Source organism: Camellia sinensis, chromosome 8 (genome assembly GCF_055761805.1).
Source record: "Camellia sinensis isolate YWXY chromosome 8, ASM5576180v1, whole genome shotgun sequence".
Taxonomy (NCBI): domain Eukaryota; kingdom Viridiplantae; phylum Streptophyta; class Magnoliopsida; order Ericales; family Theaceae; genus Camellia; species Camellia sinensis.
In genome coordinates, this window is record NC_138968.1 from 180,375,674 (window position 1) to 180,401,980 (window position 26,307).

At 41.3% G+C, this 26,307-nt stretch overlaps 1 protein-coding gene across 1 annotated transcript; it reads right to left on the reverse strand.

Annotated features, from left to right (window-relative positions):
- Positions 1-817: 817 nt before the first annotated feature.
- LOC145798327 (uncharacterized) lies at positions 818-1,648 on the reverse strand. Its single transcript, XM_082885846.1, has 2 exons — positions 1,430-1,648; positions 818-1,336 (listed from the first exon to the last, which is right to left on the reverse strand). The coding sequence occupies exons 1-2, from the start codon at positions 1,646-1,648 to the stop codon at positions 818-820; spliced, it is 738 nt and encodes a 245-aa protein (XP_082741972.1).
- Between the last annotated feature and the right edge of the window lie 24,659 nt (positions 1,649-26,307).

Sequence of the window (26,307 nt, forward strand, 5' to 3'; positions counted from 1 at the left end):
TTCCATGGAGTGTTGAAATCTATCTGCCAGTAGTCAATGCTAATCATTTTGTGCAAAAGTGTATAAAAAAATCCCAAGCGATTCCTCTACACATATATGCATATGTTCAGTATCGATAAAGCCATTTTGGAGTAACGTGTCTTTCAATGAAATGAATATTGGTGCACCCATTCGCATAATGTCCATCATTGTTTCTGGATGGCCATTTAATAAGCTGAAGATGTAATCATCACCTTTGAATGGACAAGTTCACTGCGGTCAGCGACTACTTGACGCGTTGATATGGTCATGCATGAAAGCAATCATCAAGAAATCCATAAAATCTTTAATAACCTCATCCTTCTCTGATGAGATCTCCATTGCATTGTTTTCTGTGTCGAGTGACATCGTCTACATCACAGTAAAAGCATAATTAAAAAATAATGTTTGACAAATCGTAACACATACCATTATTGGTGAAACTGAATTATAAAGTAGCAACATGAATAGTCGGCCTTAGTCATTTACCAGCGTACACTGAAATTCATACGACAACAAAATTTGTTTACTAAGTAATCATATTGTAATAAGACAACATATTTTTAATAAAACAGAACCTACTTAAAAGTTCAATAAAAGTAAACATACGAAGATAGAAAAGGAAGAGCATGTCATTGAATGAAAAAAAAAATGATAAAATACAAATAAGGAATCATGAAATCATCTTGCACACCAGCAGGGAGATTCACTAACACAATGAAAACACAACTTTTCACTTCACTGCAAAGCGAGGATCATAGCTAGGTGCATATGGGTAGGAACGCATAAAAAACCTTTGTCATTCCTTGTCCTTAAACAGTGTCAGTGCCCTAACGTACTGCACCGGTGGTATGTCCCCAAGCTCTAGCAATGCATCTTGACATGCATCAAGGGAATACTTATCACCACCTGCACTTACAGCCTCTGTCTCATTTTCTCGTGCACGTGAATGTTGTGTTTTTGCCTGTACGTAGGATGTGAAAGTTGTGCACACATCATCAAACCCACTTGACCGTGACTTTTTGGAACAACCACTATCAGTGTGGCTGCTTGTAAGGCCCCTCTTGTGACTTTTGCCCTTCGGATCCATGTACTCATCGTCGAATAAATCAACAGGAATGGCCTCAGTAGCATTACTCCCACCAACATCAGGGTTCCAAAATTTATTTAGCATTTCATCTTCTTCATCTGAGTCAAGGGCTTCTTGTGTGGATGCACAAGACAATGCCTCTGTGGCACAACAATTTTCAACAATTTCTGTCATTTCTTGGAAATACTCAAATCCTTTTGTCCTAAACTTCTTTACATTTCTGGGAGCCTATAATAATTGAAAATAATGAATTAAGCATACTATATGTGTCATGAAATGTATGAAGGAAAAAATTGAAAATGGTACAGGTTAATAAAAAACCTTATCCCAAAATTCATCGGGTGCAACAACAGTGCCTATAATGGGATCCCATCCCAGACCAGTCTGTGCCTGGAGTCGCTTAAATGTCTGGTAATCAACTTTCAATCGCTGATATTTTTGTCGCACCTGCTTTCCTGTATACCAAAATCCATACAGATTGTGCAACTGATTTGCATAATGATTCCAATGCCTAATTGTCCATGAAGTAGTATGGCCCATTGTTTGATTTTTTTTTTACCTCCTCCCTCAACATGTTTATTAATTTCATTTCAATTCTGGGAGTCCACATTTTTGTATCTTGATTGTCATCGGAATTGTTTCCATCCATCTATAAACATGCAAATTATATTTAAACTACTTTGAGGTGGATATAAAAGAATAACAGAGCAAACTACTCTGGGTGTGGATACAAAAAAATAATAGAGCAACAATTATTTATGTAGGAACAAAAACTAATCTTTATTTTAAAGTGTATAAATAATGTTAACAAAAGCAGATGTTTTGAAGGACAACAGAATTAAAAAAATAATAATAACAGAGCAAACTACTCTGGGTGTGGATATAAAAAAATAATAGAGCAACAATTATTTATGTAGGAACGAAAACTAATCTTTATTTTAAAGTGTATAAATAATGTTAACAAAAGCAGATGTTTTAAAGGACAACACAGATAAAAAAAATAAAACTACATAGCATTAATGTTTACTTCAAGTTGCTAAATAATGTTAGGAGAAGCAGATAATTTGATTTGAAGGGAAAAGGGAGAAAATAAAAACATATAACTGATTATAAAAACATAACTGATTTTTTGAAGGCCCAAACAAAGACAATCCAAAAAAGCATGTAACATTGTCTGTATTTAAATAGTAAAAAAACAACCACAAATTAAGTAAAAGAAGAAGGCCACGAGAAGAGAAGGAAGAAATACGCAGAAGAACTAGAGGACGACCGGCCGGATAACCAGGGTACCACTGGCTCAGCTATTTTGCTTGGCAAAAGGTGCAAACAGTTCAAACAGGTCATTTTTCTTATCTCAAACTATCTGTATACTCGTTTGGACTTCTCAGAAATCATTTGAGAACTGATTTCGACTTCTCAGAAATCATTTGCAAATAACATATGAAGGATATATTTACCAGATTAGTGGGAGTTGAATAGTTATCGCCGGTAATGGAGTGTGTACAGTGACTCAATGTGCGACTCTTTGCTAATCGACTGATTCGACAATAGGTTTCATGAATTTGACCTGAGAGAAATAAATAATTGGAATAAAATTAGGGATGATTTTTTCAAATTAGTGACCGATAAGAAAATATGTGAAATAAATTGTTGAGTTATTTGACCTAGCAGTCATCGTTGTTTGGTTGCCCGTAGAAGGAATCGTCCACAACGCACAAATTGTAAGTTACTCGATTTGTGGGAGATGATATGAGTAGGGAGCGAGTTCAAAGGATTCAACATTTATAAAATAATCTGAGTTTTCTGTGAATACTACCCGCGACGAATCTTCAGTCTGATCTTTCACACAGAGAAAGGAAGATGAGTAGATCAGTTCACGTGAAACTTTTCAGAGAGACAATGGACATGAAAGCTTTTCAGAAAGGAAAAGGAAGAAGACTGAAACGTTGAAAGTGGAGAAATGAATAACAAGGCTGCCAAACGGGTTTTCAAATCATAATTTGAATTATATGGTAGAATTGTATTCTGAAAGTGGCATCCAAACGTGAAGTGCGAGTGATAGTGTTGAAATGTAATTTGAAAACGCAACCAAATAGAGCCTTATATTTTCATTCATTAGAGTCTCCTTTACAAAAGATATCACATGCATTACATTTTCATTGATGGTTATCCTGAAACTATATCATCTAATTCTAACTCTTAATAACAAAGTAAATGCCCTAAGGGCTTACATCTTTCCAAGTTATCACTTGGTTACAGCAAAACAGGAGTTCTAACTCTTTTACATATAAAGCCCTCAGCTTGAGTTTATATTTAACATCAAAAATAAATCATCAAAATGGAGCCTTCAACTCCTAAACCTCCCAAGCTAAGACCTTGGAGGCGACATGTCCCCTGTACTTGAAAAATGGTGTCCCAAGTAGGGTGAGCCAAAGCCTAGTAGAGATATACTAAACAATATATGAGAATTAACTAAAACATAAGCATCCGATAAATGTTTAACACTTGTAAACCAACTTACACCCTTTCCATAACCAATCAACATTTACATCATAATAGATCCACTTCCCTTTAAGTATCCAAATCAATTCATTGACATAGCGCAACATTATTCAAACAATTCAAAACGAGACTACAACTCATTTATTAACACTTCAATCATAAACATCACTCGTACACTTCCATTCACTTGCCATTTTACGGAACTATGTCCGAGGGAACCGGCACCCAAATATAAATAAGATTTTGGGACTTTCACCCTGGACACTCTGGCCAACTTAATTATCCATGGAGTCCATCCCCTATCTCCTCCCAAACAATGGAGTACATCCCCTATCTCCTCTCAAACAAAGATACATATACAATGTATTTAAACACGTTTCCATATACAATGACCAATTTAATCACATATACAATGTTTACATCCAACCGTCATATTCAATGACATATTCCAATTGATTAGTTTCAATTTACCTAATCATCATGCAGTTTCTACAACAATCATGGTTATCCTCCACCGATAGCCCAAAACAGTTATTTCTAAACAAATAAATAAATCTATCAAACAGATAATTTATCGACTTTTCCATTGGTGAGTGATTTATCAATCCAAGTACACCATTTAATCACATTTTCCCCAAATTTCATAATTTCCAAACCAATTTCATATTCTCACATTGATTTCATAATTCAAACCAATAATTAATTCAATTCAAATTAGGGCATTTTTTTCCCTTTCTCAAATTTGCACCCAATGGCCAAATTTTCCCCCATTATACACAAATAACCCCATCTTGAAGACCGCACATAAATATGGAGCCCAAAAATAGAAAACCCCTCTTTCATAATTTCAAACTCAAAACCCTAACTTTACCCAAACCAATCATTTATACAAAATAACCAATATTTATGTTAAAGCTTATAGTATTGAGTAGATTATCCCTACCTCAAATAGAGAAGCTCAAAGGAGAAGAAGAGAGAAACTCAAGATGCTCCAAATCCACACTTTTTTGGGTCAAAGTGAAGCCCTCGCTACGCTCTAGCTTTTTACAAAGGGACTAGGGTAGAGAGACCCAAGATCATGGAGTATTTGTAGAAAGAGAGAGTTTTAGAAAGAGGGGCAGTCGGATTAGGGTTTGGAATGAAAAGGAAATCAAAAAGTGGTGTAAAATCACGCTGCTGCGAACTGATATATACGGGGCTCGCTCGAGCGAAGGAGTTGTCGCTCGAGCGACCAAACACAAAAAAACCTCGCTCGAGCGCAAGAAGCGTTGCTTGAGCGAACAATGCAAAGTTTCAGGTCTACAATGCAGAAGCACGCTCGAGCGTAAAAATTCTCGCTTGTGCGAAGGAACACATAACACAGGGCTCGCTCGAGCGAAGAATACCAGCCTTCAGGTCCTTTAGAGACACCAACGCACGCTCGAGCGTAAGAGTGCTCGCTCGCTCGAGCGCAAGAGACACACCACACAAAGCTCGCTCAAGCGTAAGAACCTTCGCTTGAGCAAAAAAACAAATACCCAAGGCTCGCTCGAGCGCAAAAAGCCTCGCTCGAGCGAAGAAGCCAAATCTTGGGCAGTAACCTTTTGTTCCAACTCACAACCAACCTGTTCCAAACTTAAGCAACACATCCCATAACTCAAATACAAAGAATAAAGGATGGAAATAAGGTATGGACAACGACATAGAAACACGGAACCCGAGTTCAAAATACAATAAATGACGGGGGAAAACCGGGATCGCTCTAGCTTCCAAAGCCATTTTCCAACAGTCCCCCACATGAATGGAATTCATGATAACGGACATGCAACAAGATGCAGACAAAGAAAGAGTACATTAAGAAGATACACCACATCGAGATATGTAGCTTTTGACTTTGAACCTCCTCTAGTGAAAGCTTATTGGACTTACTGGCTAATGAGTGGACGTAATGCCTTGAACTGTTCAGTTGTTTGTGTAAGCCAAGACAATAGACTACACATAGTATATCCTCAGACACAATTTGGTTCTTACGATTGTGTTCATTTTGGCCCTAAACAACGCCTGGCAATTCATAAGTGCTCTAGAGAATTTAGCCTTCTCAATTCTCATAGAACCGGCCCAGTTCATACTCATATAGGTGATTTCTTATTAAAATATCCTGCTATACCCTACTTGGATGTCCAAGCTATAAGAATCATTAAAAGCAAAGCTTATCCTACTAACGCTACAGGTATCACTCTTTTTATCATAGAAATTGGTAAGAGTAAACCTCCTTAGTGATACATGAAGTCATCCATAATTCGTTTCTCCCTTTGAACCTAGATCTTGGGATCTTTAGTCAACTAGGTTGGGTTGTCATTGTGGCGACTTTTAAGTAATAGGCTTTAATACCATTTCCCTCGATAAATAGTACACTTGCTCTCTAGCTAGCCCTTTAGTCAATGGATCCGCAACATATTCTATAGAAATTATTCCATGTGAGAGCAAATGTCTAACGGTATTATATCTTCGATGAATGTGTCGAGACTTATCGTTATACATACGATTCTGTGCCCGTCCTATTGCTGCTTCACTATCACAGTGTGTGCATATAGCTAGCACAGGTTTAGGCCACATTAGAATGTCTTCTATGAAATTACGAAGCCATTCTACTTCTTCTCCTGTTTTATTTAATGCGATAAACTCAGATTCCATTGTCAACCTTGCTATGCATGTCTGCTTGAAAGATTTCCAAGAGATTGCAGCACCTCCTAGGGTAAAGACGTATCCACTAGTGGATTTTGAGTATTTAGTATCCGATATCCAATTTGCATCACTATACCCCTCAAGTACTGCTAGATATTTGGTATAATGAGAGCCATAATTCTGGGTATGCCTTAGATACCTAAGTATCCTAATTATTGCTTTCCAATGATCGGACCTTGGATTATTTGTGTACCTACTCAATTTGCTTACAACATAGGCTATATCTGGCCTTGTGCAATTCATTAAGTACATCAAGTTTTTGATTATTTGAGGTCACTTTAATTGTGATATGCCTGCACCTGTATTTTTTGACAAATGAAGGCTAATGTCAACAGGTGTTTTAGTAGGACGGTCGTCATGCTTTCCAAATTTCTCCAGAATCTTCTCAACATAGTGAGACTGAGATAAAGCATATCTTTCAGATGTTCTAGTAATTTTTATTCCTAGAATTACATCTACTACTCCCAGATCTTTCATGTCAAACTTTTTATTCAACATTTTCTTTGTGGATTTAATCATGTCATTATTACTTCCAATAATGAGCATGTCATCCACATAAAGACAAACTATGACATAGGCTTTGTCTGTACTTTTAACATAGATGCATTTGTCACATTCGTTTATCTTAAAACCATCCGAAAGCATAACGTGATCAAATTTTTCATGCCATTGTTTCGGGGTTTGTTTTAATCTATAAAGGGATTTGACAAGTTTACAAACATTTTTCTCTTGGCCGGGAACTTGAAACCCTTCCAGTTGTTCCATATAGATTTCTTCATCTAACTCGCCATTCAAAAAAGTTGTTTTAACATCCATTTGATGTATTTCCAGATTATACAAAGCTGCAATTGCAATCAACATATGAATAGATGTTATTCTTGTCACTGGTGAATAGGTGTCAAAATAATTAAGGCCTTTTTTCTGCCTGTATCCCTTAACAACAAGCCTAGCCTTGTATTTATCTATTGAACCATCTGCTTTTATCTTTCTCTTGAATATCCACTTTTATCCAATAGGTTTACACCCTGGTGGAAAATCCACCAGTTCCCAAGTATGATTTTGTAGTATTAATTCAATTTCATTATTCACAGCCTCTCTCCACAACAGAGCTTCAGGACTTGACATTGCTTCCTTGAAGTTTTGAGGCTCATTTTCTAATAGGTATGTTAGAAAATGTGGACTAAATGATTTAGAGATCCTAGCCCTCTTGCTACGTCTAGGTTCATCTGATTCATTATCATTATGGTCTTCACTACTATCCATTACAGTATCAAAAGTTCTTTTATTTGAACTTTTCTCTTCAGTTTCCTTGCATGGAAAAATGTGTTCAAAAAATGATGCATTCCTTGACTCAATAATAGTGTTTACATGCATATCAAGATTTTCAGATCTATGAACTAAAAATTTATATGCACTACTATTATTTGCATAACCAATGAACACACAAATCAATGGTTTTTGGTCCTATCTTAGTTGTTTTGGAACTAGGGACTATCACCTTGGCCAAACACCCCACACTTTGAGGTAATTGTAGGTAGGTCGTCAACCTTTCCATAATTCATAAGGTGTTTGATTGAGTTTCTTGTGGAGTACCCTGTTAAAGATAAAGTTAACAGACAAAATCATCTCCCCCACAAGTTCTGAGGTAACCCTAAACTAATCAACATGGCATTCATCATCTCTTTAAGAGTTCGATTCTTTCCCTCAGCAACTCCATTTGACTGAGGAGAATATGGTGCAGTGGTTTGGTGAATGATACCATGTTCAGAACAAAATTCCTCAAATGGTGCATCATACTCACCATTTTTTGTCACTCCTCACTATTTTAATAGTTTTGCCAAGTTGTTTTTCAACCTCAAGTTTATATTGCCTAAAAACTTCTACAGTTTCATCTTTACTTCTCAATAAGTAAACATAGCAATATCGAGTGCAATCATCAATAAAAGTAATAAAGTACTTCTTACCTCCTCTAGTTTGAACAAATTTTAAATCACAGATATTTGTGTCTATTAAACTTAGACGTTCAGTACTTCTTTCAACTTTATTAAATGATGCCTTAGTGAGTTTTGCCTCAACACAAATCTCACATTTATGATTAGGATCAAATTCTAAGTTTGGTAAATATTCTAAAGCAACAAGTCTACGCAAAGAATTAAAATTAACATGTCCTAATCTACCATGCCATAAAAAAGAAGACTCAGCAATATAAACAGAATATGTGTTCTTATTATTAAAAGCAAAATTAGGTACAACAGTTATTACATTGAGCTTAAAAAGCCCATCATTCATGTAACCTCGCCCCACATACATTCCACTCTTGGAGAGTACAACTTTATCAGATTCAAAGACTGATTTAGACCCATTCTTGATCAACAATGACCCAGAAATCAAATTCTTGTGATTCTCTAGCACATGGAGTACATTGTTAAAAGTGAGTTCTTTCCCTAAGGTCATTTTCAACACGATCTTTCCTTGTCCTTCTACAGTTGATGTAGAGAAGTTTCCCATAAAAAGTTGTTCCCCCACTTTTCACCACTTTGTAGGTTGTGAACATCTTCTATCTGCATAGATATGGAGGGTTGCTCTAGTATTGTAACAACCCTGACTTATGATTAGCTGACTAACCATAATTAATTATGTCTAATAAGTAATTAAGGTGAATTCTAAATTAATTGCATGTATGTTGCATTATTTGTGTTTTTATCTATCTCTCGTAGGAAGATATGTTTGTGTTTCCATCTTATTCTGTGAATTAAAGGCCTTATCAGCATTTGATCACGAAACTAACTTGATATATGTGTTACTTGGAATTTTTAGGAATTTATGATAAGCTTAATTGAAATTCGATTCGAAACGAAATAATTAGAATAAAATAATTACTCTTGGTTAGCCCAAGTTGGAATTAATAAATCTCTACTAATCAAGCCTATATAAGGTTAACGAGAGTTCTAGATTTCTTTATATACACACACCCCTTCATCTTCTTTGGAGAGGAAAAAAAAACGTAGGAAAAGAGAGAGAGAGAGAGAAAGAGATAGAAGCCAAACATTAAAGAAATAAGAGAATTAAGAAGGAAATAGGGGAGATTGAAGGGAATTGAAAAAGTCTAGCTCCAACACTTGCAAACTCAAGGTTAAGTAGGAAATTCAACTCCTTAACTATGAATTTGAATTACTTAGTGCAAGAATTCAAGAGAATTAGAAGATGAACCATGAGAATTAAATTAAGAACATAGAATGACAGATTACTTCATGCATACATGCATAATTCATGAATTATGAGTTAATTTTCAATCAATTCATATATGCAAGAGGACATTTTTGTTAAAGGTTGAGAGCTGACTATAGTTTTGCATTTACAATCCCAAATTACTCATGTTTTCAAAGAAAATATCGTATATCATTGCATGCATATTATATACATAAAGTTTCAAGCTTGGTTTTGAAGAATTGATTTGGTTTTGGGCCTTGATTTTGTGAATTGATCTTCATCTCATATTGTTACACAAGTTTCTAAATGTTTTCTTAAGTTTTTGGCCTAAGGAACCATAAATTTGCAGCTTTGGGTTGAATTTGAAACTTGGAAGCAATTCTGAAAATTCTAAAATTCTGCCTCCACACTCAAGCGACAACTCCTGCGCTCGAGCGACCACCTTTGTTTTTGCACTTCCGCTCGAGCGACCAAAAGTCCGCTGGAGCATAAAACGCATGCTCCCAGAAGTTTGCGTGTTTTGCAGGCCGCTCGAGCGACAAAAGTTGTGCTCGAGCGAGGGCATGAGTCTCATGCTCAAGCGAGCATCACGTGGAAAAATCAAGCAACCAGCACTTTTGTAAAGTTTACAGACCGCTCGAGCGAAAGAATGTGCGCTCTAGCGACCACTTGCATTTTGCATGTCCGCTCGAGCGAAGAAAACTGTGCTCGAGCGAGACCCCTTTTTTCAGCAATTTTTGTTAAGATTTTTCAAGTGTATTTTAGCATCCTCATTGCATCCTAGACATTCCTACACCAAGATTAAGATGTAATAATGAGGGTAAAATGTAGAAACACACTAAGATCGGAACATAATGAGTTAGATATATTCCAACGTATGTTTCAAATGTGTATTTGTTATGTGTTGATGTAGGTCATGTGTCGTAAACCGTTTGATTAGTCTGCTCTGTCCGTCTGCATCCGGAGCCATCTGTGAGTAATAACTTAGCAAAGTTATGTTCAACTTTATTTATTTTCTGTATGATGAAATAAGATGTGTTTTCTGAAATGTTATGTTCTATATAATGAATGATTGTCCAAATTCTGACATGTATTCGTGGCATCCTTAGCATCATGTGATATCTATTAGCTGTTACCCGATATCAGAGGTTCTATTATGGAACTTATTATGTCTATCATGTGTTACCCGTACCGGAGGCTCCATCATGGAGCATAGCATATCTGTTATCTGTTACCCAGATCCGGAGGTTCCTTTATGGAACTGGTTACTCATAACCACCATCTGTTCTGTATCTGCTCTGTTAGCACTAATGGATGTACCACATATGATTAAGCATAAACTCTGATTTCTGTATATGATTTGAACAAAAATATGAATGTGAATCTGATTTCTAACTCTGTGATGGATATCATTCATTAAACCCCTTTACTTTGTTATTATTCATTGGGCTTCCGCTTACTATTTCTACTGTGTATGTAGGTGATCAGGCATGTGACCAGGCTCAAAATTGAGGACCTGGCATATCAGTTTTTTTTGTCAGCAAGCCTTTGTGGCTCCCGAGGAGGTTCTAGATTAAGTCAAGTTTAGTGGCTATGTTTTTGTGAATGTATAAGACTTTTAAGATTTTGTTCCTTTTGATTTACGGATAAGTTTTCAGCTTATATGCATACAAAGTGACGTATAAATACTGTCTCTTTTTACATCACTCGTATGTCTATAAAAGTGTAAGATTATATGTCCCATGTATGTCTTCATAGCTCGATGGACTATGCATATTTTATATATTTGCTTCCACAGCCTCTAATTACATATTATTCTGTTAAGAGGCCTTTGGTAATCCAGGGATTACTAACCGGTTACGATGCTAAACCTATAGGGGCAGGTCTGGGTCGTGACAAGTATCCACCCACCATTCCTTGGAATTGCCCACCAAGTTTGCTTCAGAGACTACTGCAGCAAGATTAATGTCTGTCATTCCATCGGAAAGATAAAAATCCTCGGCTATGTTGGCTTGTGCTGGCTTTTTGCTCGAACTTTCTCCATCCTTGCGAACATGACAATCCTTAGCACGATGTCCATCTTTGCCGCACACAAAACACTTGCCTTTGAACCTCTTGTTGAACCTGTTGTTGATCCCTTTGTTGATCTTACTAGTGGATCCTTGTTTAGGACTATTGCCATCATGCTTCCGCTTCTTATTGTTGAACTTTGACCCTTATTCATGTTCCACAACATTTGCTTTAGACTGCATGACATGGTTTCCTGACTTCTTGTCGGAACCATGGTTGCCCTTCTCAATTCTGATCAATTCTGAGTCACACAATCAGTTCCTCCAATTTCATCTCCTTGCGCTTATGCTTTAGATAATTCTCGAATTCTTTCCAAGATGGTGGCAATTTTTCAATGATTGCCGCAACCTGGAAAGATTCACTGAGAACCATCCCTTTCGCATATATGTCATGGAGAATTAATTGGAGATCTTGAACCTGGCTAATAACCATCTTGGAATCCATCATTTTAAAATCCAAAAAACGGCCGACAACAAATTTCTTTGTACCGGCATCCTTTGTCTTATATTTATGATCTAGAGATTCCCACAGTTCTTTAGCCGTGCTTTTGACACCATACACATTGTACAGTGTATTGTCCAACCCATTGAGGATATAGTTCTGACACAGAAAGTCACCATGTTTCTATGCATTGACTGCGGCACCCACTTGTCAGTCAGTTTCTCCCTCGTTCAGTGCCGGTGCCTTTTCATGTGTGAAGCGAACCAAATTCAATGTCGTAAGATAAAATATCATTTTTTGTTGCCATTTTTAAAATCATTGCCATTGAATTTTTCTGGCTTCTCCCCATGATTTACCGGTACTACCGGAGTCATCACTAGCACAACAGGTCTGGGGGTTGGTGTAATAACAATCTCGGTATTGTTAGTTGTCATATTTCTGACGAAATAAAAAATGTATCAATCACAATTTTATACAAAAAAGAATTTACACACAAAATATATAGAATAATATTTTATAACAAAATTTCAATGATAAACAGTATATTGCTATTATGTTATCAAAGAAATCATTAAACAATATATTATTGCTATTTAAGAAATTAAACAGTATATGACTACTATTTAATTTTTCGAAACAAAATATTTGTTTGTCTTACACAAATAAATTAAAAGAGATAATCTACTTTAAGATTGTTATATCCACAGCAGTGTGTGTGCGTGTGTAAATTAAATGAATAAATTAAGTAAACAATCAAATAAAATAATTCAGAAAATAATTATATAAATTATTTTTTCAAATTAAATGCTTACAGAAATTAATGTCAAGGCTTGTGTTGGACACAATCTCCTTAAAGTAGATTTTGCCCTCGCTCCGGTGCTTTGAGTTTTAACCGGTGTCTACTTCTCAGGATGTAACGACTAACACTTGATTTTACAATACTATAAAATCAAGTCTGGCAAACCAAACAATGTTGTAACTCCTTCTCTTTCTTTTCCTAAAAATAAATGCAGAAATAGTTGCAGGAGCAACAGAGGACGAATAGAAGAAGAAATGAAAGAAGTCTGAAATTTTTTTGATGCAAAATGAATTGCTGGAGCAGACTATTTATAGGCAGATTGGTGGCTATTCGAACAGGTGCCAACTGATAGGTAACTGTTTGGACAGATTTCAACATATTAGAAAATCTGTTTGGACTGTTTGGATAGTTCCAAATATGTCCGGATATGAGTCAACAGGTTCGAACCTATTCGAGTGGGTTAGGAATTGTTTGCATGAAAAAAAAAATTTTGGACCAATTTATTTTGAAACCAAAATTAAAAATAAATAAATAAATTACAAATGTTTTTAGCCCAAAAAGATAAGCATTGGGCTGGACAAGCCCAAGCTCACACCACGCACCCACGCCCAGCCCAGCCCAGCCCAGCCCACCCGACCAAATGGACGGACAGCGGCGACGCGCGTGTGTTTTTAGTTTTGGGTCCAATGGGTCTAGCCCACTTGGGTACCCCTTAGGGCCCATCCCAAGTATCCCAAGCTAAGGTATATAAACCCACTCAAATCCATAAGCCTTTTCAATGTGGGACAAACATATTTCACAAATGTGTAGGAAACACACCTAAATCCATTTCTACGAATCCGAAAATGCGCGTTGAATTCTCATTTATCCGGAAATGGTTTTGAGCAACCAAATACATGGTTTTATTCACTACGCGGCATTAAATATGAACTTGTGGGGGCCAAAATATTGAGAGACGTAAATAGGCCGAATAGATGAACTAGGAGAGTCGAAATATATACATCGCATTTGGCCCTATTCGGTCAAATAGCCAGTTGATTGAGGGGCTGAGTGGAAAGCGGTTTTGCAACAAAAGGAGCCAAGTAAGTAGTTATACGGCGAATTGGAAGTGGGCCCAACCCCGAGGCCCAGGAAAGAAAAGATATAAATAGAAAAACGTCAGACAGAAAGAGGTATGTGAGAACTAGTATGCTTAACTTAAGATACAAGCAATCGAGAGAGTATACACTGACTTATCCGTCGGAGTGCTAATTCCGGCACCCCCGACCGGAGTGTTCATCCCTTTTCAGGTGACTAGCTGAGGATCACGAGCGTCCCCCAAGATTTGAAGAGTATTTCCAAACCACCTCCCCACAATTGGCGCCGTCTGTGGGAATACTCAAATACATCCATGGCGAGCGTAACGGAAGACCCTCCAATAGTCACTGACGAAACCACACAGAGAGACGACCTCACTCCAATAAACATGCTTGGACCGGAGACTATCGCCGCAAGACGCGCCTTGAACTTCGTCTCACCCTCTACTTCAGCACATGAGACAATGCAAGCGATCATGGAACAAGCAAAAAAAAACGAACAGAGATTGGAAAACATGATCACTGAGAACGAACGTCATCATCAGGATTTGGCCTTGGAAGTGGCGAAGTCCAAACAAGCTGTACACCAAGATCCGGAACGACCTCTGAGGGCAGGTGGTCGACGACCTCAAGCCCAACAACAAGACACTGATAGCGACTCCGACTCATTATCCCCAGAGCCCAAGAAAAAGAGACGACCCAAAACTACCAGTTCCTCTAAAGAGAGTCCACGTATAAGGCATAAGCGAAGAAGAAACAGTTCAGACAAAGAAGACCAGCACGATCCCTTTGTACGACGGATTGCAAGGGCAGTGCTACCCAAGAAATTCAAAGCACCGTCATTCACCTTGTACGACGGTAAATCAAACCCCACCGATCACATCCGCCATTACAAACAAGCCATGACGCTGCATGCAGACGACGAGGCTCTCATGTGCAGAATATTTCCGAGCAGTTTGGGACCACTGGCTATCAGGTGGTATTATAAACTGGAGTCGATTTCGATCAAGAGCTTCGACAAACTCCAAAAATCCTTCAGGGCAAGGTTTATCACTAATGAGGTCCAGCCAAAGCAAGCCAATTCCCTCTGGGCAATGCAGATTCAACCGGGGGAAACCCTTCGTGCGTATTCGGCGCGATATTGGGAGTGTTTTAATTTGGTGGACGATGCTTGCAATGACTCCATGGCCATTACCGCCTTCAAGATGGGATTACATCCCGACAGTGCCCTCCGCAGCTCCTGGACCAGACGGCCCCCCAAAACAGTCTGGTCGTTAATGAAAAAGGTTGAGGAATACTGCAAAGTGGAGGATGACGCCTTGCGAGTTAAAGCCAGAAACGTGGCCAACAAGACGGCCCCTTCTGAAATTGCTCAGCCGATAAATTCTGTACCACCTCAGAGCCCTGAACCACGACATCGGGCTAAACAAGACAAGAGACGAGATTCTCGCCGATCAAGTGACCAATGCCCCCACCGAGCAAATGAACAACTGCAAGTCGATGGCAGGTGCACAAGGCACGCCGACAAGAAATACATGAATTTGTCAAAGCCGATCAACACGATCATGGCCAAAGTCCAACACCTTCCGTTCTTCAAATGACCGTCCAAAATGGTGGGACCTCCTGAAACGAGAAGACGGGATAGGCGGTGCGAATATCACAAGGATCACGGCCATGATACTGAGAGTTGTTACGCATTGATGGGTCACCTGGAAGAAATAGTACAAGATGGTCGACTACAACAGTACGTCCAAAAAGGCAACTCAACCAAAGCAATAGCCTTATGACAGGATTCACCTCTACTCAACGTGATCCACATGATTTACAGCTTGCCAATGTCATTCACGGTGCATACGATTTAGTCGAATCCCGACCCTCAAAATCAACTCACTCCAGCTAAACGACCCCATGAAGCTGCGAGCATTGCTTTCGATGATTTAGATTTGACCGAAGTGACACTTCCACACATCGATCCCTTGGTAATCGAGTTACGCATAAACCAATTCACCGTTGAGCGCGTACTCATAGACTCGGGGAGCACATTGGAAGTTATGTATTACAAGACTTTCACCAAACTCGGCTTCTCCGAATTGGATCTTTCTCTAGCTCCTCACCCATTATTTGGCTTCAACGCAAATCCAGAATACTCGTTGGGGAAGATCACACTACCCTTTCGAGCGAGCTCCTGAACAGTGGATGTGGAATTCTTGGTCGTCAAGCTGCTATCGCCGTACAATCTCATCATGGGGTGAACTTGGTTGCATATTATGCAGGCCGTGCCAAGCACCTATCATCAGCTGCTACGCTTCCTGACAGAACGTAGCATTGAGCAAATCTATGGCTCCCAGAAATCGGCACAAGTATGTTATCTCCTTGCTGGAAAGACGCCAAAAGAGTTACAAGTGAATTCAATTGAGGTGCCGGATCGAGAGAGCCTCGACAATGTTGGGCAGCTCCCAAGTGAAAAGGCCACGAAAGCCCTAGATCAAGTTGAGATTGACGGCAACCCAGATAGGTTCTTTATGGTCGGCGCCTCCCTGAATCAAGCCGACAGGCAGCAGCTAATTTCCTTCATGCTCGGCAACCTTGATGTATTTGTGTGGACTTCATATGAGATGCTAGGAGTAGATCCGTCAGTTTTGCAGCACCATTTGAATGTTGACCCTAAATACAAGCCAATCATTCAAAAAAGCCAGCGGTCAGCCGCAGAGCACACTGCTGCCATTGTTGAGGAGGTTGACAGGTTACTTGACGCCAAGGCAATCAAGGAAGTGACCTACCCTACATGGCTCTCTAATACTGTGGTTGTGAAAAAGAAAAATGGGACTTGGCGAGTGTACGTTGATTTCACAGACCTAAACAAAGCCTGCCCCAAGGATTGTTTTCCCCTACCCAAAATTGACCAACTTGTAGATGCGACAGCACGCCATCAACGTATGAGCTTCCTCAATGCTTACAGAGGCTACCATCAAATCGCCATGCATTCAGAGGACCAAGACAAAACTGCATTCCTCACCCCAAGAGGAACCTACTGCTATAAGGTTATGCCTTTTGGGCTGAAGAATGCAGGGGTAACTTACCAAAGACTGGTCACTGCCATGTTCAAGGAGCAACTCGGCTAGACTATGGAAGTATACATTGATGACATAGTGGTCAAGTCCAAAAAAGAGCAAACTCATCTAGTCGATCTGGAAGAGACGTTCGGCATTTTACGCAAATACAAAATGAAGCTGAACACTTCCAAATGTGCGTTTGGGATCGGCTCTAGCAAATTCTTGGGTTACATTGTCAACCACCGAGGAATCAAAGCCAACCCGAGTCAAATCACAGCAATCTTGGAGCTCGACTCCCCTCGTTCAGTGAAAGAGGTTCAAAAGTTGATGGGGATGGCCGCCGCACTCAACAGGTTCATCAGTCGGTCCACAGATCGCTGCCGACAATTCTTTCATATACTACGGCAGGGCAAGGCTTTCGAATGGTCCGCCGAGTGTGAAGACGCTTTCAACGGCCTTAAGACCTACCTCCGATCAGTACCACTCTTGACAACACCTTCGGCAGGTGACCCACTCATTTTGTATCTGGCAGTTTCCGACCGGGCCGTCAACGTCGTACTGATAAAAGAAGAGCTGGGGAGCAGCGGCCAGTGTATTATGTGAGCAAGGCAATGGTTGACTCCGAAACACACTACCTTCCGCTGAAAAAACTCATCATAGCCCTAGTCATGATGGCAAGAAAACTGATGCATTACTTCCAGGGGCATAGCATCGGGGTGCTAACAGATTATCCCCTCCAATCAGTACTATGTAGTGCAGAAGCATCAGGACGTGTTTCAAAGTGGGCTCTTGAACTCGGCCAATACGATATTCAGTTTCTACCTAGAACCTCAATCAAGGGACAAGTGCTTGGCGACTTTGTTGTCGAATTCACTGGGGGTCTTGCCGACTTCAAGCCTGATGAAATTTGACCGAAGCCAAATTGGAGAATTTATGTTGGGGACATTTGGTAGTTGTACTGTGATAGATCATCCAATCAGCGAGGCAGTGGAGCCGGAGTAGTAATCATAGCTCCCGACGGCGTAATAATTGAGCAGGATGTCAAGCTCGGCTTCGAAGCATCAAATAACGAAGCCGAATATGAAGCCCTTCTAACCAGTTTGCGGAATGCACATATTCTGGGTGCTCGACGTTTGCTTGTATTTTGCGATTCAAAACTGGTGATCAATCAGCTGAAGGGGGAGTACGTGGCAAGAAACGACCGTATGGCGGCTTACATGAAAACGGCTAACTCCTTGCTGGCAAAATTTGACCATCATGAATTGAATCAGATAACACGTGATCAGAACACACATGCAGATGCCTTGGCTTGCCTAGCCTCCACCATTAACTTAGAGATTAAACGGACCATCGAAGTAGGTTTCATCCCGGAGCCGAGTATTGGCCCTTCGGAGGAAGTCCAGGTCAATGTCATAGAATCTGGACCGAGTTGGATTGCATTCCTGCGCACAAACTGTGAAACAAAGCCCTGCGATACTACTTGGATCCACAAGGAAAGCTTTATAAAAAATCCCTTTCTAGTCCATATTTGGAATGCGTGCATCAAGACAAAGTCGAAGAGCTTCTGACTGAAATACATGAAGGCAGTTGTGGCGCCCATTCTAGCAGGCGCTCTTTGGCTCATCGAGCCGTGACATAGGGGTATTACTGGCGGACAATGAGAGTCGATGCCGAATGTTACGTGAAAAAGTGTGAACAGTGCCAGAAGTTCTCTCCTTTGACCCACCTGCCTGCTGAAGAGCTAAGCTCCATAACCAGTCCTTGGCCGTTCACCCAATGGGAACTTGACATCGTCAGACCACTGCCTCGTACCCCGGGTAACAAGCGATTTTTGATTGTCGGGACAGATTATTTTACAAAATGGGTAGAAGCGGAGGCACTAACGTACATCCGAGATACCGATGTGAAGTGTTTTGTTTGGAGAAATATCATAACACGATTCGAAATTCCAAGAGCACTTATCTCAGACAACGGCATCCAGTTCGATTGTGGCGTCTACCGAGAGTTGTGTAGCAAGTATGGTATCTGGCCTTACTTTTCCACGCCAGCTTATCCACAAAGCAATGGTCAAGCTGAAGCCTCTAACAAATCCATCTTGGATGGCATCAAGAAGAGGCTGGAGAAACCTAAAGGCAAATAGGTCGAAGAATTGCCGAGTGTGTTATGGGCTCATCGAACTACGTCGAGGCAATCTACTGGGGAAACGTCGTTTGCTCTATGCTTTGGAACCCAGGCAATCATACCCCTGGAGATCGGCCTTCCAACCTTGAAATTGAAAATTTTTTATACGGGCCAAAATGACATGATGCTGGCCTTGGATTTGATTCTGATTGAAGAACGAAGAGACCGTGTCCTTGCATCCATGGCGCAGTATCAACAGCAGCTTGTTAAGTCATATAATCAATGTGTTCAGCTACGCCGCTACACACCAGGAGAGTTGGTCCTGAAGAAAGTACTCCAAGCTGCCAGGAAACCGGCTGATGGAAAATTGGGTCCTAACTGGGACAACCCCTATCAGGTCGATTCAATCGCGGGAGTAGGGGCATATCAGTTCAAAGACACATCTAGAAGAAGTCTGCCATGGCCTTGGAATTCGACGCATTTACGTAAATTCTATCATTGACCTGACTTGTGGGGCTTGATACTTGTACATATTTCACTTTTACAATGCAAAGTTTCTCATTTCTTCATCGCGCAATTCAGTTCACAAGTCTCCAGATTCGGAGCCCCATCGGTGCAAGACACCTTTGGGCTGATTAAGCCTTCGAATTCGGAGCGCCCTTCGTGGATATCACGATTGGCGAATACAAGTCTCCGAATTCGGAGCCCCATCAGTGTATGACACCTTTGGGCCGATTAAGCCTCTGGATTCGGAGCGCCCTTCGTGGATATCACGATTGGTCGATATAAGTCTCCGAATTAGGAGCCCCATCGGTGCATAACACCTTTGGGCTGATTAAGCCTCCAGATTTGGAGCGCCCTTCGTGGATATCATGATTGGCCGATACAAGTCTCTGAATTCGGAGCGGCATCGGTGTATGACACCTTTGGACCTATTAAGCCTCCGGATTCAGAGCGCCCTTCGTGGATATCACGATTGGCCAATACAAGTCTCCGGATTCGAAGCCCCATCGGTGTATGACACCTTTGGGCCGATTAAGCCTCCGGATTCGGAGCGCCCTCCGTGGATATCACGATTGGCCAATACAAGTCTCCGGATTCGGAGCCCCATCGGTGCATGACACCTTTGGACTGATTAAGCCTCCGGATTCAGAGCGCCCTTCGTGGATATCACGATTGGCCGATACAAGCCTCCGGATTCGGAGCCCCATCGATGCATGACACCTTTGGGCCGATTAAGCCTCCGGATTCGGAGCGCCCTTCGTGGATATCACTATTGGCCAATACAAGTCTCCGAATTCGGAGCGCCATCGGTGCATGACGCCTTTGGGCCGATTAAGCCTCCGGATTTGGAGCGCCCTTCGTGGATATCATGATCAGCCCATATTTAAGCCTCCGAACTCGGAGCCACAGTCGTGCATAACACGTATTCGGCCGAATAAGAAGTCCGAGCCTTAAATATTCAAATATTCAAAGTGAAATGCTTCGTTAAGTTGAGCCGGAAAAATCCGTGTACCCGTTAAAGCACAAACAAATTAAACGCTTAATCAACTAGAGCCAGCCAAAACCGTATACACGTTAAAGTGAAATGCTTAATTAAGTCTTCGAATTAAAATGGCATAAGCAAATTAAAACATGCAAACATTCAAAATGACATGCAAACATCTAAAATGAAATATTTTATTAAATTAACCGAAAAATACATTCAGTTCAGTACATTGGAGCGTTTATAATACATTTAGTTCTATTTGGCGTCGCCCTCGTCATCGCTCTTTTCAATTTCGAAAGCGCCAAAAGGAAAATGCTGATGTTGATATAATGGCGACGCCGATTCAATTCCTGCTCCTTGGAGTGCCTCTGAGGCTTGGAGAGCCTTAATCCATCCATGCCTAAAGCCCTGGTTCTCGTATCGGCAGACCTCCTCCGCGAGCTTCTCTTTGGTCTTGTCTATCCCGACTTTCCGCCCATTATGGAAGCCTTTTTCATAACCCGTGGTCCTTGCATTTTCTACGGCAAACATGCTTGCCGTATCTCGATCGGCAATCGCATGACTTAACAGCCGTTGGGTCACCCTCTCCTCCACGACCGGGTTAGATTGACCTGCCGTACGCGACTCGGCGGCTTGAGCCTTCCTAAGCTCCCTACGCTCACACTCGGCCTTCTCCGCGCGAGCCTCTAAATTTTGAATTCATTCGTCCTTCTTTTCTATCTCCCGCTGCGCGGCGCGCAGACGCATGCCGACTTCATAGGCGATGTACAGCCTTCTCACCGCTCCATGGATCCCCTCTTGAAATACTTCGAAATCCTGTCGACCGACCATCGACTGCTGGACTTCGGGTGGAAAAATCTATCGAGCGAACTCGACTGCTACACCTAGGTCGTTGAAAATGGAGTCCGCCTCTGCCATCGGTTTATTCCCCACAAAAACCGCAAAACTCAACGATCGCGGTGTCACGTCGACCACACTTCTCGGTCGCGGTTGTTGGGAGCTTCCCCGTTGCTGTTTCTCCTTACGAGGTGATCTGCTTCGACGACTTGGGGGCTGACATTTTTCTCGTTCCTTGGACATCCTACCTCCCGTACGTATAGGCTCGTTGCTACGATTCATTGCAGTGTCAAGCTCAGCCAATGTTCGCCCTTCTCCTCTGCTGTTGAAGAACAGTCTATTTGACATTCGTACTTGTCTAACCTTACGCAATAAACTGGTTTAAATTGAGTCTGAACACAATAAGTGGAATCACTGGTGCAAAAAGTCCACCCCATTTATTTATAACGCTTACAACGCCCCCGAGGCGATTTCATTAACGCTAAACTCTAAAAACCCGATGCCGATCGACATGCACTACAACCAGTCCATGAACTAATAATATTCGGTTTTTTGGAGTTCACGCATTGGCTGGGGCAGGGGCAGGGGCAGGGGCAGGGGTAGATTTATTAATCTAATTGGCCAAACGTCTAAGCCCGATGCTGATCGATCTGTGCCGCAGCCACTCCATGAATTACTAATATTCGGCTTTTTGGAGTTCATGCATTGGATGGGGCAAAGGCAGATTTATTAATCTGATCGGCCATTCGATGAGGATAAATTGTTAAATTGCCCAGTCATCTAATCAGCTAAACATCTAAGCCTGATGCCGATCGGTCTGTGCCACAGCCACTCCATGAAATAGTAGTATTCGACTTTTTGGAGTTCATGCACTAGCTGGGGCAAGGGCAGATTTATTAATCTGATCGGCCATTTGACGAGGATAAATTGTTAAATTGCCTAGTCATCTAATTGGCCAAACATCTAAGCCTGATGCCGATCGGTCTGTGCCACAGCCACTCCATGAAATAGTAATATTCAGCTTTTTGGAGTTCATGCACTGGCTAGGGCAAGGGCAGATTTATTAATCTGATCGGCTATTCGACGAGGATAAATTGTTAAATTGCTTAGTTATCTAATCAACAAGTGTACATGAATGTCTTATCCAAAATAGAAAATAACAATATCATTCATCAATAGCAAAGTACAAAGAAAATTTTCATTAGTAAATTAGGCACAAACTGTAGCCATTTTACATGTGAAAACTACTAAACAAAGTTACAAACTCGCATGTCACCTTACACATAAAAACTACTAAACTAAAGATTGCGACAATACATTCAAAATCCTTAAACAAAAACAACTAAAAGGTCGCCCTAATCAATCCTCGGAGTCAGACTCCAGCAGCTCAACATCCACTTGCTCGTATCGAATCGACATAGCCAATGTCACATTAGCAGCAGCAAGGGCTTTGAGTCAACCGTGTTTGAATCCCCGATTCTCGAATTTGGGGACTTCTTCTATGTAGTTTGCAAGGGCAGCGCTCTGCCCAGCCTCGTACGCCTTGGAAGCCTCAGAGTCGGCTACTTCCTTCGCCGCATTCGATTCTTTCAAGTTGGCCTCAAGTTTGGCGATAGCCTCTTGGGCTAACTTGAGCGCAGCTTCGCTCGTATTCGCCCTCTCCTCGGTGGCCAATCTTAGCTGTTCTGCATTTTTGGCCCTCTCTATCTCGGTCTCGGCCATCGTAGCTTCCATCTTTGCCCTCGCTGCTTCAAACTCGGCCCTGCTCCTCTGGCCTTCAACTTGCAATTGTAAGCGGCCAAGTCATTCGACGGCGTCATACTGGCGACGGCCTATCTCAGCTATCGTCCCGACCGTCGGTAAGCAAAACAAGAAATTAAAACAAAAATAATATTCACACAAAAGGAAAAGACAAAGTCAAGGTATTTACCAGAAGAGCCGATTGAGTGGGTAATGCTATTGCCAAAAGATCCGGCTCCGCCCGAAAAGCCGCCTTGTCAGCCGGCAATGAGACGGATGTAGCCATGCTCAACGCCACGGCTGGGTCTTTAATAGCTGACGCATCAGAGGAGATTGGCGCATTTTTTATCTTCGGTTGAATGACGAAAGGCACAATCACATCCGACTCCTCTAAACGTGGCCGTTTGTCAGCACGGTTTTCTTCAGAGCCGGCCTCAACCTCGGTAGGACACTTCTCCGTCCACTCAGCCTCTTCATTAATCTGTACAACCGCCTCGACCTCGGCATTTTGGGTTTGAGCCGTTTCCTCCTCAATAGGCAAGGAGGGCTGAACTTCAGCGGCAGGTGGCACTTCAGATCGAATGGCCTCTGCCCTTTGCCGCGCAGCCATTCTTTCCATTTTTTTCTTTTTAGCGAGTTGTGTGAGGCTTAACCCAGCCATGTCTTCAGGGTATGCGCCGGGAAGGTCCTCCAAACCGGTAAAAATGTCGTCAAATGAAAGATCCCATTGGCCCGAAGTGGATGGAGGGTTGGCTGAATTGAGGCCGGCTTCCTCAAAGGCCAACCTCAGAGCTTTGTCTACTTCGGCTTCGAATTGATCTGACTCGGTGACCTCAGCTACTTCCGCCCACTCCGAATCGAACCCCTCTAAACCAACTTGCCGCAAGTTTTTGAAATCGGTCAAAATAAGAGCCGTAAGAAACTCTGCACCCTTCGGAATTGGGATGTTTTCTGCCGCCAAGAAGGTCATATAAGTCGGCTCGTATCGCAGCAGAATGTGGGCCGCCCTCCCTTGTTTCTGAAGACTCGGGCAGCCGAAATATTTGAGCACGACTTTGATTTCTGAAAGAACGGCGTCGTCGGTTGAAGTCAAGACTTTCTTCAAATCGTTTCCTGCACAAGTAAAACCATGAGGACTCAAAAATGAAGTTTTATAAACATAAGAAAAATAAACTCAAGAAGCAATATAGCCACCTGGTTCGCCCCTCCGTCTGGGAATGGGATCAAGGTGATCCTCACCTTCACCAAATTCCTAGTTACCTTGGACAACGACCATAACATCATCGACTCACTTCCCAGAACTGGAAAGCATAGTCACTAATTGATGGTCGGTGTCCTTGGCCCTAAGGAAATAACGTCCATGCCGACCAGAAGACTTGGCCAAGGCATAACAATGCCGAATAGCAGGTATGTCGAGGTTAATCCTAAGGCTACGGTTTAACTCTATGACCCCCATTACGATTCTAAAAAAGTTGACATTGGATTGGGAGGGGATTAGACCCCAACGGCGGAGGACAGTCCTAAGAAATGGGTGAAGCGGGAAACAGATTCCGCCTTCAGTAATTAACAAGAGGGGGGAAACGATTGTGCTTTCATCAACCCTCTCCATATCGAGGGTGCCGTCTGTCACAAGCGACAGATGGACGTCATCAAGAATACAAAAATAGCGTCGAAAGCCAGAGATTCGGTCCGCAAAGAGGAGGTCTTTCAAGTGTTTTGCCATTTCGGTCAGCCTATAGGAGCATACTAAACTAAAGGCAAACCAGGAAAGGGGATTCAAGGCAGAGGAAGAGAACTTACAAAAGATGGAGAGGACGGTGAAGGATGAATGGAAGTTGCAAAGACGAGTCGGAAGGCAGTCCAAAAACTAGCATCCAAAAATGTGTTTTTGAAAAGACAGCAAGATTTTAAATCATAATAAATAGAAGTGTACGAAGGGGCGGGAAGTTGAAATGATAACTGAGAGGCGTGTGCTCTGACATTTGCGTTGGAATGAGGTTAGCCGCCGAATTTCGGCTCTAACTTTTCAAGTTCGAAACCAAACACTCCAGCTAACTGTTGTTAGTGGAGTGCTTGGGGGGCAATTGTGGGGGCTGAAATATTGAGAGACGTAAATAAGCCGAATAGATGAACCAGGAGAGTCGAAATATATACATCGCATTCGGCTTTATTCGGCCAAATAGCCAGTTGATTAAGGGGCCGAGTGGAAAGCGGTTTTACAGCAAGAGGAGCCGAGTAAGTAGTTATACGGAGAATTGGAAGTGGGCCCAACCCCGAGGCCCAGGAAAGAAAAGATATAAATAGAAAAACATCAGACAAAAAGAGATATGTGAGAACTAGTATGCTTAACTTAAGATACAAGCAATCAAGAGAGTATACACTAACTTATCCGTCAGAGTGTTAATTTCGACACCCCCGACCGGAGTGTTCATCCCTTTTCAGGTAACTAGTTAAGGATCACGAGCGTCCCCCAGGATCTGAAGAGTATTTTCAAACCACCTTCCCCACAAAACCTAATTAAAAACGTTAAAAATAATGCTTGGATCCCACCTTAATTAATGCTCAAAGTTAGCAAAAAATAAGATTTTTTCAATAGCTTCCAAAGCCATTTTACAACATGAACAACACCAGCTCGTTCGCCCAACTTTCAAACAAAAACTCCTTCTCCTTCTAAAACCCCACGGATGTAAAACTTCTCAAAAGGGTTTTACTGTCACTAGTTCGATCCAACACCCTTCCTCCTCCATCCAAAACCCCATGGATGTAAAACTTCTCGAAAGGGTTTTACTGTTACTAGTTCGATCCAACACCCTTCCTCCTCCATCACCCATATATCAACACTACATTCAAAAATCACATAAGTTTGAGAAAAGAACAAACCAATAGAATCATTGTATAATGAAAGAGACCCCCATTTATGTTGAGGATTAGCAGGCACTTCTACCTCTTTAAACTTTTTTAGCCTCATGTCAAATGAAAGGATCTCATATTTACTACTATCATTACCTACAATACACAGCCAATAATATGCTCCATTTACACATGTGGCATACAAAGAATTATAGATAAAACGGCTTGTAGGTATCGTAAGAAGATCAAAATGTCTCCACAAATCTTTACCTAGTGTGTATAGTGCA